This window comes from Sabethes cyaneus, chromosome 3 (assembly GCF_943734655.1).
Source record: "Sabethes cyaneus chromosome 3, idSabCyanKW18_F2, whole genome shotgun sequence".
Lineage (NCBI taxonomy): Eukaryota > Metazoa > Arthropoda > Insecta > Diptera > Culicidae > Sabethes > Sabethes cyaneus.
The window spans coordinates 102,986,761-103,001,363 of NC_071355.1; the positions used below are offsets into that span (position 1 = coordinate 102,986,761).

General features: G+C 38.0%; 2 protein-coding genes across 2 annotated transcripts in view; one reads left to right on the top strand and one right to left on the bottom strand.

Moving 5' to 3' along the window:
* LOC128742103 (zinc finger protein 436-like) lies at positions 1-7,999 on the top strand. The gene is made up of 6 exons (XM_053838319.1): positions 1-168; positions 217-485; positions 539-938; positions 991-1,371; positions 1,444-1,941; positions 7,644-7,999. The coding sequence occupies exons 1-6, from the start codon at positions 31-33 to the stop codon at positions 7,830-7,832; spliced, it is 1,875 nt and encodes a 624-aa protein (XP_053694294.1). The 5' UTR covers positions 1-30; the 3' UTR covers positions 7,833-7,999.
* Positions 7,871-14,603, bottom strand: part of LOC128742104 (probable small nuclear ribonucleoprotein G) — a 21,469-nt gene continuing 14,736 nt past the window's right edge. Inside the window, exon 3 of the mRNA XM_053838321.1 lies at positions 7,871-7,980. Coding sequence (XP_053694296.1) covers positions 7,930-7,980 — 51 coding nt within the window. The 3' untranslated portion in view covers positions 7,871-7,929. The remainder of the gene's footprint in view (positions 7,981-14,603) is intronic.

The window sequence follows — 14,603 nt, forward strand, 5'->3', positions numbered from 1 at the left end:
TTGACTAGTAAATAGAAAATTACGTCTGATATGGAACTCCCATCAAGTTTGGATCGTATTTGTCGTACTTGCCTTTGTGAAACAGATAGCATCACCAGTGTTTTTAGCGAAGATTTTCAACAGAACTGTAAAATATTTTCAATGATTATAGCTTGTAGTAATATGAAGGTAAGCAATCATTTTTGATATGAATGAATAAAAAATAAGCTTTTTCAGATAATGATAAACGATGGTTTGCCGGATAAAATCTGTTCAAAATGTATAAACTCTGCTAGAAATGCTTTTGCTTTTAAGCAACAATGCGATATCGCTCATCAAACGCTTCAATCTTTGGCACTTCAATATAGTTCTTCAATTGCTCCTTCGTCAGAATCAGAGGTGAAAGTTATTTCACTTGTTGAGAGCGAAAGGTTTTGTGCAGAAAAAAGTATGCTGTTTGCTGTTGAGTACTCACCAGAAACTATTAATTCTGATAGTGAAAAAGGGTATCATACGACTAATTTAATTTTAAGTCATATTTTCAAAACTAATGTTTTAGTAAAAAGGATACAATTTTTGAACACCAGGCCTGTAAACCGGAAGTATTTGAAAATATAGAATTTTTGACGGAAAATATCGAAGAACTAGTAAAAGAGGAAAAACAGGATTGTGGTCTGGAATCGGAAGTATACGTGGGAACATCCTTTGCAGATATTAAATCTTTTCATCTTCAAGTTACACCGGCAGAAATTTTTTTTAAAAATAAGCAGTGTGAATACTGCGAAAAAGTATTCAGCAGATCAACCCACCTCCGACGCCATCTGTTGACTCATACGAAGGAGAAGCATTTTAAGTGCAAAATATGTGCCAAAGCATTTTCAAGAAGTGATCATTTGGCAATCCACGAGTCTACGTTTCATTCCCAAGAACGTCCGTTTGCGTGTAATCTGTGTGAAAAGGTAGGTAGAATACAATTGTTTTAATTCCTCATAACTTAGAGTACGACACTAGTGCTTTAAGCGGGTGGAGCATTTGCGTACACATGTTGAGACAAAACACGCTGATTCTACAAAAAGCAAAAGACAAGAATTTTGTGATATATGCAATAAGGGATTTGTATCAGCGAGATATCTAGAGAGCCATAAAAAAATTCACAATGAGCATAGAATCTACAACTGCAAATATTGCGATAAAAGTTTTCCTGATAAACTTGATCATAGAGAACATATCAAACGTGAACATCAAAAAGGAACAACGTTTCTGTGCTCTGAATGCGGTCAAAGTTTTATGCGAAATGATTATTTATTAGTGCATATGAGACGACACAATGGAGTCAAACCTTACAAATGTAAATTTTGTCCGAAAGCATTTCCCAGAGCTACTGATCTAAGAGTAAGTAACGTTATTATCTGAGAGTTACAATTACAGATTTTAGTCTCATTCTCTTTATTGATTTACGCTTAGGTTCATGAAAAATATCACACTAATGATAAGGCTCATCTGTGCACAATATGTGGGAAAGGTTTTCACAGAGCATACAATTTGTTGGTTCACAGTCGGACCCATAATGGTTTAAAACCGTATCAGTGCCCACATTGCCAGAAAAGCTTTGCCCAAGGTAATGACTTAAAAGCTCATGTTCGACGTCATACAGGCGAGCGGTATAAATGCGAGATATGCAACGAAGGGTTTATACAGTGTTACCAATTGAACAACCATAAGCGATCGGTTCATAACATTGACGTTGCGACCAGACGACGAGTTACGAAGTATATTACTCCGACTGCTCAAGAGCAACAAGTTCTGTTACAAAAACAACATGAACAATTGAAGCACCTAATCATACAACAGAGACAGTTGGAAGAAAAACAGGAGTGCAAAATTGAACAAGGCGACAAGGATTTACATGTTGACAAACAAATTCTTGAGACAAAGGAGAAAATTTTGGATGTTGAACGTGAGGTATATAAAAATTTCTTCAATTTTGTTATGTATGTGATGTATGTATGTAAGTTGTCGTCAATGCTGATGGTTTATTAGTGTTTTATCTTTTATATTTGGGTAATTCCACGCGAAGTGTCCGGGACCCGTGTAATCGACCTTCACGGATTTGAACCAAATTTTGCTAGATTGTTCGTTTTCGGTCAGGAAGTAAAAATCCAAAATTTGATGCCGATCGGACATTCCCTCGATTAATGGAAGCTACCACCATTTTTAAGGAGAATACCCTTTTTTGTCAAAACCTCATATTTTCTTTTGCTTAAATCTCGGGAAATATTAGGTTTAGAAAGACACTATTTTCACATTTTCAAACGAAATTACCCAAGGAATTCGGAGAAAACAATGTTTTTAAGCAAGAGTGTTGCCAAATATTTTGAAACTCAATTTGGAAACTAAATTTACTAATATAAAACTAAGAGCAAAATAACTTTTCTTGAAGCATAGTGATTCTCTATGCAATGTAAAAATACTTTGGCATATCGGGAAAGCATTTATACAGTATATAACAAAGCTTAACAGTGTTGCCAGCTATATATCAATGCGAGATATACATATCTATACCTATAAAAAAGGATTTCTGCCTGTCTGTCTGTCCGTATGTTCCTTATAGAATCGAAAACTACTGAACCAATCGGCGTGAAAATTTACATGTAGATTTTTGGGGTCAGGACAAATTTTAGTGATGGTTAGAGACCCCTCCCCCCACTAAGAGGAGGGGCTCCCATACAAATGAAGCACAAATTTCTGCATAACTCGAGAACTAATCAAGCAAATAGAACAAAATTTGGCATGTGGGTGTTTTCGGTGACAAGAATTTATTCTATGGTAAATTGAGACCCCTCACCTCTTTATAAGGGGAATTATAACTCCTCTCCCCTTTAAGAGGGGGGGCTTCCATACAAATTTCCTCATAACTCGAGAACTAATCAAGCAAATGGAACCAAATTTGGCATGTGAAGGTTTTCGAGGGCAAGAAAATTTTCTATGGTGAATTAGGACCCCTCCCCACTTTAAGAGGGGGGGCACCTGCACAAATGAAATACAAATTTCCTCATAACTCGAGAACTAATCAAGCAAATGGAACCAAATTTGGCATGTAGGTGTTTTTGGAGGCAAGAATTTTTTCTATAATGAATTAGTACCTCTCCCTACTTTAGGAGGGGGGGGGCTCCTATACAAATGAAATACAAATTTCCTCATAACTCGAGAACTAATCTAGCAAATGGAACCAAATTTGACATGTAAGTGGTTTTGAAGGTAAGTTTTTTTCTATGGTGAATTGAGACCCCCCTCCTCTTTAGAAAGCGAGTTATGACCCATCTCCCCTTTAAGAGGGTGGGCTTCCATACAAATGAAATGCAAATTTCCTCTTATCTCAAATTTGACATGTGGGAGTTTTAGATGGCAGAAATTTTTTCTATGGTGGATTACGACCCCTTCCCCTTTTAAGAGAGGGGGCTCCCATGCAAATGAAATACAAATTTCCTTATAATTTGAGTACTAATCAAGCCAATGGAACCAAATTTAGCATGTAGGAGATTTTTGAGTCTTGAATTTATTTTATGATAGTTAGAGACCTCTCACCCCTATGGTAGGGGGATATGGACTCTCATACATATAAAACAGAAATTTTTGCGAAACTCAAAAACTGATCGAACTCGAGAAATTCGAGACTCTTCCATAAAACATTAATCAATAACAAGACCACAAAAACTATCTATATGTAGTAACACTAGATCATTCAGGACGAGACGGCCGCGAGTGTTGCCGGCGACCCGCCGTCGAAAGTGCCACCCACTGGGGGGAGGCAACTCTCCGCAGAAATCATTACTATCTAGGTTTATTTGTTTTCCTAGGTCTACCTGGGTTTCCTGGAACGAGCAACAGCGAGTAAGGAAAGGATCGCGAAATGGTACTTTCCACAAAAAAGTTTTCCGTGAAATGGTACATTCCGCTTAAGGTTTTTCGCAAAATGATATTCGGCGTCAATGATATTCGGCGAAGGGGACAGGGGAGTTGTTTTCTACTTTACTGTGAGGAAAAATTGCAAATTTGTATATTAAACTACCCATTCCAGGTAACTAATAAGCTTTAACGTAAGCAGCAAATCAGCGTATCTGGTATTTTATACTGCACGTTATTGTATGTTAGCTTTTTGACTGCATAGGTGTTGTAAATTGGCATCCAAAATTGTATTCAAATTCTTCGTGTCGGTAATTAACTGTAAATTAGCTGACGCACTATAAGAAGGTTATCAGTAAAGTAGCTGTATATTTTGCCAAAATAGCATTTAAGGCGACTTAAATGCTTATTGGCCTATATTTGAATAGCATTGGTGATGTTTATTGGTTACCTGGGATGCTTTCATAGTTACGTAACTGCCAAAATGAATCATCTAAGGTTGAACTCCTCAGAAACTTGCAAAACTCGAGATTGTGACAAAGATCATCCGAGATTCATGATTTATGTACAACACAGGTTAATTTGTGGCAATACGAAGTTTTTCGGGTCAGCTAGTAAAATTTATGTGGGTCGTTCCACGGGAAATTTAGTCAAAATTTTTTTTCTTTTCTTTGTTCAAAAAAAAATCGGCAAGCATTTTTTTATTTTAATGTTACTGTTGGAATTCGCAAGACATGATTATTTGAAGTATTGTAATCCGAAAATAATACTATTTTTTAAATGCTGATTGCAAACATAGTTTGTAATATCAAAAAATAACTTTCTACCAGATTTGTTCACTATTTCACAAGCTTTCAAAATTGGTATACCATACCTCCTCTCGATTGTTTTTCAAAAGTTAAATAGTGCATATTTATAAACAATTGCATTTTTTTCAAAGTTGGAACTTTTTTTTCTCGATTTTTTTTATTTTAAAATATTTGTTGATCTTTCTCGAAGAAGCATGCAATATTTGGAAATGGAGAAACGAAAACTCTGGAAGTTGTGAGTTTTTATGTCTCAGCGCGTTTGTTAATGTGAAGCAAGCGGTTATGCTCAATCGATGTTCTAACCCACGGGCAGCTTCATAATGAGGCTGCCTTTGATGCTATTAAGTGTAACGTGTCGTTGAAACGCGCGCGTTCGTCCGCTCGTTTTTATTAACGTGCGCACTTCAATATGAAAATTCATAACTTCTAGAGTTTTCATTTCTCCATTTCCAAATTTTGCATGCTTCTTCGAGAAAGATATCAAATATCTATACATACCTATAAAAATGGATTTCTGTCTGTCTGTCTGTCGGGATGTTCCTTATAGAATCGAAAACTACTGAACCAATCGGCGTGAAAATTTGCATGTAAAGGTTTTTGGGGCCAGGAAAGGTTCTCCCTCTCCCGACTAAGAGGGCTCCCATACAAATGAAACACAAATTTCTGCATAACTCGAGAACTAATCAAGCAAATAGAACCAAATTTGGCATGTGAAGGTTTTTGGAGGCAAGATTTTTTTCTATGGTGAATTAGGACCACTTAGGAGAGGGGGCTCCTATACAAATGAATTACAAATTTCCTCATAACTTGAGAACTAATCAAGCAAATGGAACCAACTTTGGCATCTGGGGGATTTTGGAGTGTTGAATTTATTTTATGATGATTATAGACCTCTCACCCATGTGGTAGGGGATAAGGACTCTCATACAAATAAAACAGAAATTTGTGCGTAACTCAAAAACTAATCGAACTCGAGAAATTCGACTCGACTCGATTCGACTAAAACATTAGTCAATAATAAGACCACAAAAACTATCTATAGTAACACTAGATCATTCAGGGCGAGACGGTAGCGAGTGTTGCGTCGGAAGCGCCGGCCACTTGAGGGGGGGGGGGGCAACCCCCCGCAGAAATCACCACTGTCTAGGTTTATTTGTTTTCCTAGGTCTACTGACCTCTATTACTTTTCTTCAGTTGGGTCCGAACGAGCAACAGCGAGTAAGGAGAGGATCGCCTCTGCGAAATGGTACTTTCGACGAAAAAGTTTTCCGTGAAATGGTACATTCCGCATGAGGTTTTTCGCGAAATGGCATTCGGCGAAATGTTGTACAATCACGGGGAATATTGCTATCCGCTTTCTGGCTAAGCAATGAGGGGAATTGTTTTCTACTTTACTGTGAGGAAAAATTGCGAATTTGTATATTAAACTATCCAATCCAGGTAACCAATAAGCATTAACATGAGCAGCAAATCAGCATATCAGGCATTGTATACTGCACGTTGTTGTATATTAGCTTTTTGACTGAATAGGTGTTGTAAATTGGCATCCAAAATTCTATTCAAATTCTTCGTGTCGGTAATTAGCTGTAAATTAGCATTGTCAGCACTATAAGAAGGTTAGCAGTAAAGTAGCTGTATATTTTGCGAAAATAGCATTTAAGGTGACTTAAATGCTTATTGGCTTGCATTTGAATAGCATTGATGTTTATTGGTTACCTGGGATGCTTTCATAGTTGAATGAATCATATAAGGTTGAACACCTCAGAAACTTGCAAAACTCGAGATTGTGAACTCCAGTTTAATTTGTGACAATACGAATTTTGTCGGGTCAGCAAGTATCAAATGACAAATGACAATCAAATGTCATTTGATACCCCATTTGCCATATTTTCGAAGAGAATTCCAAATGACCACTTTTGAGTTTAGGTAAAACCGATACCGGATGTTCCGGAATGTCCAGATCGGCTCAAAATACATCTAAATGTCCACTGAGGTTCGTGTTGAAAAATCCTGTCTTTTGATACCCCATTTGCCATATTTTCGAAAAGAATTCCAAATGACCACTTTTGAGTTCCGGTAGAACCGACAACGGTGCCGTAGTGTGGGGCGTGAGCTTTACAGCTTTACAGGACAGTATAAAAGTCATTATTAGTTACTACAAATAAAATGGTTAACTTTTGCGCAGTCAATTGAGCAGATTTCTAGTTTTATTTCATCTGCTACTTAGGACGTCAAAAAAATCCCACCGCGATCTGGAATATCTTCGGGAAAATGGAACCATAATTTATCAGCATATTTTTTATTAAAGGCCAATCTAATGTGGTAGTTTTAAGACTACCCAGGTAACCAATAAGCATTTCCAATGCAATTTAAATGCAAGCCAATAAGCATTTAAGTTGCCTTATATGCTACTTAGATGCTATTTTGGCAAAATATGCGGCTACTTTACGGCTAGCCCTCTTATAGTGCTGACAATGCTTATTTGCAGCTATTTACCGACAAGAAGAATTTAAATAGAATTGTGGATGCCAATTTACAACAGTTATGCAGTCAAAAGGCTGACAAACAGCAACCTGCAATATAAAACGCCAGGGATGCTAATAAACGATTGATTTACTGCTTATACTAATGCTTATTGGTTACCTGGGTAGTTGTATAAAAATCGATTGAAAATCAGTGGAGATAGAGCAAACAGTGTAACTGAAAGTACCTTCATTTTTGATGTCGGGGACGTCAAGGTTAATTATAGTTTTACTGCAGTAAAACTATAATTAACCTTGACGTCCCCGTTACTTTTTGCAGTAAAGCTCTATACTCGAAAATGACGGACCGAATCGTCGCTTAAGATTTATTGGTTTTCCATTTATTTTATGAAGACTACACTGGCTAGAAAAACGACTAAATAAAACATTAACATAAATAACAAAAATAATGCAATCGTTTTAATTACAGCTGGAAAAGATAAAAAATCGATTGAAAAATGAAATAGAGTGTCAACAAAATGACCGGGAACAAAACAATCATTTGGATGAGCTGACCGAAGACAACGCAGAATATCACCCAAATTCAATTTCTCAACTATTACACTCGCATATTCGCAGCAACAAGCAACAACACTCTGCGGTAAAAATTCGATTTTAAAACTGACAACAAATTAAATTTGTTCCTTAAAACACATTTGAGCTTAGTAGTAATTTATTTTATTTACTTCTGTAGATTAAAACATTGTCTTAATGTATTATATCCTATCCAACGCTTCCACCATTATAATGCTGTTTCCTCTGATCACCTGAAATATATAACGAAAACAATACTTTAGCAGTATGCTTTATGGAAGTAAAACAGTAATCGTTAAACATAGATAAGAGGATTTTTGACAATTATTATGAAAATTAGTATCGAACAATTTACTTGATATATTCTTTTTTTTGTGTGCGAGTTCGTTTTCGGCCCGACTCACGAGTTAACCAAGGAAAATAAGCCGGCCGAACTAACCTATGTTGGTCGATTGTTTGTTTGTTTGTTCTGTCTTGATTGCGTAAAGGTAGCCCTTTTTTATTTGGTATCCTTGAATATCTACGGTTTATATATAACTTAAAATCTATAAAGCTATCAAACATTTTATTACAACATACATACTAAATGAATTGCTAGCTTCTGTTGAAAAACTCGAGACAGCCCACTCTAAAAACTGTTTCTGACTTTGAACATTTGACAATATCATGTAAACTGTTCCAGTTTACTACACCTCGAACGAACAGAGAACTGGCATAGCAAACTGTGGTATTAGGTGGTATTCTCAGATTTCGTAAACGATTCCCCTGGAACGGTAGTAACTTCTGGAAAAGTAGATTCGGCGAGTGTGTTTTCATCAGGTTTCGCAGAAACATGCAGGAGCGATACGCATAAAAGTTTATTAACGGACATCCGATGAGATTCTTTTGCAAGTGCGTAACGTGATCGTAGCGAGTCAGCTCGTACACAAAGCGCACACAACAATTTAAGGCTACACGAAGCCTATTCAAATCGATGCCACGTGCACCAACCAGCATTATATCACCAAACATGAAGTGTGGGAGAATTAAAGCCTTGTGAAGAATTTCAAACGCGTGTCTACGGGAGCAAAAGTGGCACAGCAGTAGAGAGAACGCAGACTACTGTATATTTTTCCGCATTGTTGACTGACCAGACTTTCCTATTGTAGATTAGCTCAAAATACAAAACCAAGATTTCTTGCACTCGCCGCCCATTCGATAATCTATCCATCAAAATTAATTAATGGTAACGAATTTGATACCTCTGTCCTGCGCCTTCTCTTCACGAACACCGCCTTGCTTTTGGATTGGTTGACGAACTTGATTGCGTTGAGACCACATCGCAACTCTGTCAAGATCCTCGTTAACTAATCGAACAAGCTCACGAGGAGACATTCCACAATGATGGATGTACAGCTGAACATCGTCCGCATAGAGCTAAATTGAGCAATATTTGAGAACAGTCGGTAAATCGTTGACGTGGCACCAGAACAGTAAAGGACCGAGTACTGAACCATGTGGTTCACCAGAGGTAGTAAATCCGGTATTGGAATGTCGATCTCCACAACAAACAGTTTGGGTGCGCTCTTCTAAATAAGATTCCATCAGCGTAACAGCCGAGTTGGCAGAGTATAATTGCGTTTTAAGTTTCAAATAAAGCTTGTGGTGTGATATCGTATCGTACGCTTTTGAGAAATCCAACAATAACAAAACAGCAGTGCCCTTTCTATCGATGGCCATTGCGAGGTCGTCAAATACACATAGCCCAGCGGTTTGGATGCTCTGTCCCTTTCGGAACCCTGCTTGATACTCGTTGAACAATTAATTTTCAAAGCTTCTCGAACGCCTTGGATAAAACACACAAAATGCTGATTGGCCTAAGATTTGTCAGCGCATTTAGGTGCGACTTTTTCTTCAGTGGCAAAACTGCGTGTTTCCAGTCCATGCGATATGTCGAAGTTACAATAATTCTATAGAACATATGGGTTATTTGATTCACAACTAACGGAAGAATTATCTTGATGAACTTAATCGGCAGGTTTTCAAATCCGGTTACATTAGATTTGATATTCCATATGGCATTGACCACCTCCCAGTAATGCACTGTTCGAAATTTGAAGCTATGTGGTAAGTCAGTTGATGATCTCCACAGTAGGCGTCGGCTTTCAACGGACTGGCAACTTGAAAGAAACATACGATTAATATCATCGGGGTGGAAATCACAAGCGGGTTCAGTCTTGTCTTTTCCAACTCCAATATTCCTGACTCGTTTCCACAAAAGTTTCGACGGGGTTCGATTATCTAACAAACGGTTCATATAGATTTTCTTTGCAGATGCTATCATAGAGTTTGTTTCATTCCTCAAGGTGTTATACCGGCACCGTGCTAACTCTTTTTATTCTCGCGGAGCACGAAACCAGTCGTAAGCCAAATCGCGTTCAAGCATAGATTTACGGATCTCTATTGAACGGAATTTGTCGGTTTAGATTTGCTTGTCCGAAGTAGGATGAATTGATCGTGTATTTGTGTTACATGCAAATTGTAGAAACAAACCAATTCGTCTGGATCTTACACAGCAAAGAAAGAATGCCATGGAACGAAGAGAATAGCATTTTTTAGAGCAAGTGCATCGAAATTCACATAGTCACGGTATGTGCTGGCTATTGGCGTGAACGTCGTATCAAAGTCCAACGAGCTAAAGATGAGATCATGTTGTGATAGCGCTTGAAAACTCACTTGATCAAAGCGTAACACTTTATGGTGACAGCTAGTAATGAATAAGTCTAATTGAGAACATCCATTGCGATGAAAATAAGTCGGTTCATTACCCATTGATGTCAACAAAAAAGATCGTGGCATGTTTTCAAACAGCATCCACTTTCGGCTTGGTGTAGACAAATCAGTATTGAAGTCGCCAATCAGGAGAATATTATCGTATCGTGAGGCGAAATCCGTCATTTTATCTTCCAAGAAAGGTGAACAGTCATTGTCTGGAGGGTTATATACTATAAAGCCGTTCCTCGGACCAAAAGAACTTAAGTTACCCGAATTAAGCACGAGATCAATGTCGGTGAATCGTCTTGACATGGTCATCGTATTCAGTCGTCTCTTCACACTTGTCCTATAATTAAAAAAACCGCCGTAATTCGAAATGTGTTGTAAAAAAACCGCGTTAATTCAAAAACCGTCATAAAATAGACGGTGTCAATTCCAAAATCGACGTAAAAACCGCGTTAATCCAAAGTCGTCGAAAAAATGTTAATTCAAAAAATGATGAGAATTAAATGCTCAAAATGTGAATGTCAAAAATCAATAAAAAACCGCGGTAATTCAAAAATCGTCATAAAAAACCGCGTCAATTCAAAAATCGTAAAAAACGTGTAAGAGACTTGAGTCGTTAAGTGTATGTTGGCACCGGTTATTACGAAAATTAATATCAAAAATACACCTTTTTTATAAATTTAATAGAATAGTAATGGTACTACATAATCAACCATAATTTATTAATTTATATCTAAAAATATGCACATGCGAGATTTACGGTGGCTCGAAAACCTCGTGACAAACTTGAATTGATTATACCTGAAAATAAAAATCAGGCAAAATGAAACGAGTCAATATAGTCCCTAAGTTGATAAGCATTTCCTCCGATTGTATACCATTCCCCGGATACCCGTTTCCTAGAATCCCATTCCCCAGAAAGCACCAATTCCCAGAAAGTCATTTCCCCGAATGTACCTTTTTCTGGAATATACCATTCCCCAGAAAGACACTCCCCAGAACGAACCATTCCCTAGAACAGTGATGGCCAAAGCGCGGCCCGCGGGCTAATTTGAGGGATGGCAGACTTATGAATAATTTTTTTGATGACACAGGAGTCACTCAGTTCAGTCGTAGTACTTCGTGCGTATTGTAGATCTGATTGCTCTGCGGTTTAAATCTTGTGGTGATTGCTAAAAATCGGCTTTTGCTGCCGCCTATTTTACATTTTGGTATGCGAAAGAATGGCCAGAGGTCATTGCGGCCCGCGGACTCATGGGGCGACCTGATTTGGCTCGCACCACGCTTATGGCTGGGCACCACTGCCCTAGAAAGTCATTCCCCAGAAATAGAGTTAGAAATAAAAAGGGCTGGCTTACAACTAGAAGCAAAATTAGAAAAAGGAAGAATATGTTTCACCGTGTCCCCAATACCCTGAACTCCACATACCCGAATGTAACACCAGCGGATTGAAGTTTCTATAACAGCGGCTTTGCCGATTAATAGTTTCGAGCTGTAAATTATTGCGAGGGGTATGGCTACAGGATTGTAACTAGAATTCAGTAAACCTCGGAAAACGAATTTTAGACGAGATTTTTAAGTTTCGGCCTCGTCAATTTATAAGTATATGCTGTCCTTACTCGCTGCCGGTCGTTCGGGCTTAACTAAAGGATAACCCCTACTAGTCAGTAAGCCTAGGAAAACGCCCACACCTAAATAGAGGTGGTTTCTGCTGGGGGGCTGCCCCCCGCAGTGGCTGGCGTTTCCGACGGCGGGTCGCCGGTGAACACTAGCGGCCAGCGGCCGTCTCGCGCAAGGGAAGCAGGGGTTTCATGCAATCGATTCCCGAGTCACGCTTATTACCGCATTAGTAGCAAGCGTCGCCTAGATGATTCAGGCCGAGACGGCCGTAGACCGCGAGTGTTCGCCGACGACCCGCCGTTGGAAGCGCCGGCCACCGCGAGGGGGCAGGCCCCCGCAGAAACCACCTCTATTTAGGTGCGGGCGTTTACCTAGGCTTACTGACTAGTAGGGTTTCAGTTGGTTTCGAGATATGATACTGGCCAAATAAGCCAGTCATCGTATGTTCGAATCTCGGCTGGGAGAGGCTGTTAGAGTCAGTAGGATCGTAGCAACTGGCCATGCAATTGTCCTGTACTCTGCGAAGTCTCTCGTATAAAAAGAGAAGGTCAAGTTTCGATAACGGAATGTAGCACCTAGGCTTTGCTACTGACTAGTAGATAAAAGCCGGGAAATGGCTCAAGCTCAAATGTTTGGACAAATTTACTTGGATAGCCTCTAGACAGTAGATACATTACACGATCGCTGCATTTTAAAATTAGCTTAGTGATAATAATTAGATTGATCACTAAGATTTGCTTCTTTATTTTTCTGTCACACATATTTACAATTGTTGAAAAGGTATTAAACGCGTTCAGCGTAACTCGATAGTTTAGAGTTTTATTCTCGTTTGTGATCCTGAAATTACGCCATTTCACATTGGTCCAATACTAAAAAAACGTGCGCACTTGAATTTTGAGTAGGAAAAGTGTTTGTGAAACCTTTGCAAGTGTTGCTTAAAATTGAAAGCTCTATCCTTTGGTGGAATTCAACTTTGGATTAATCCCCTTAAAAGCAAAATAAAAAATTTATTTTTCGTCATTTTCCATATAACACATTGATGTGTTCTGCAAAGTTTTAGAGTATATTATAAGAAATTTTGCTGAAGGCAGTAACTTTCTATCTCTTCAGCGAAGATAGAAAAATCCGAATATTGAAAAAAAATTATTCAACTCAGTTACTCTGTTTTCGCTCTTTTTGTAGTTGTTGTACGACTTTTTCATGTTCTACAAAGTTGTACAAATAATCAAAATACACAACTACGCCAAATATAGTATACCTCTATCTTTGCTTGGTTAGGAGCTGTCGAACTTTCAATATAAAAAACTCCCAATTGCGGCAAACGGTTACGAATGAAACCTTCTGGATTTTGTAGCAGTTTTCATATAGTGTCTGGTGGTCGACTGCCGTTAGTCGAGTAATTCGGGGTCAAAATTGGGGTAATATTAAAAATTTTACAGTTTCTAAACAAGCAAAGATAGAGTTATACTATATATAGCAAAGTTGTGTATTTTTACTATTTGTACAACTTTATAGAACATGGAAAAATCATACAACAATTACAAAAAGAGCTAAAATAGAAAAATTGATTTTAACGATTCATACACCGTCATCCGGGGATACTTGCAACACTTTTGAACTTTGACTTAGTATAACTTTCGAAGTATACCGTTTAGGTCCAAGTGTAAGTAGTCAAAACGTGTATAGTGGTGAGTACTTTTGATTTATGATTATGAGAAAAAATATAAATTAAATGAATCTGTAGAATGATCCGAAAATAGGGGTGTTGCAAGTTACCCAGTAAACGGGGATACTTGCAACACTTTTCTGATTTTGCGTTTCTTATGATTTTATATCTGATTTCAAACCGCGAATGACTATTTTGAGATATTTTAAATGTATTTGTAGTAAAACAAGAGATACTGGAGGCGTTTTTTGTTTCTCAATTTCGTCTATCGCTTTTTTAAAGATATTCGGTGGAAATGCAGCATGTCGGCGAACTCCAAATTGCCGTTTCAAGGCACGTGAAATTTTTCACAATTTTAATTTTTCTGGAGATGGTGGTAGACAAAATAACATCGTACAGATGCAAACTTACTTTGTACATATTGTCTATTATGATAATTTTCATTTTTACAAGTGCTGCAAGCCGCGCCATATTGGAAGTAACAACACGAATTCATCGTTTCTTCTCCAAGTTCAAAATATAAACAAAGCTCAAAGTTGCTATTTGTTAGCTAATATGATGCACTTATTATGTACAGGAACCAAACAATAAAAAATAATTCCATGTCAATAAACTGACGCAACTTTGCACATCCATTTTTCCTACTATCAAGGTTGTGAAGCAGGTAAAGAATATACATGCTCGGGGCGGATTCGAGATCCGGAATTTCCTATCGAATTCGGAACAAGTACTGTCGGCGATTAAAGATGCATCGCCGAACGAATCGAAGGAACTCAGCATAGTAAGAGCAGAGAAAACGGAATCTGTGCT

Bases quoted from the DNA above. Each gene is read 5' to 3' on its own strand.
- LOC128742103 (XM_053838319.1), top strand. From the start codon at position 31: ATGGAACTCCCATCAAGTTTGGATCGTATTTGTCGTACTTGCCTTTGT. The intron at 939-990 runs GTAGGTAGAATA...GTACGACACTAG, and splicing joins CGTGTAATCTGTGTGAAAAG to TGCTTTAAGCGGGTGGAGCA. The intron at 1,942-7,643 runs GTATATAAAAAT...TTTTAATTACAG, and splicing joins TTTTGGATGTTGAACGTGAG to CTGGAAAAGATAAAAAATCG.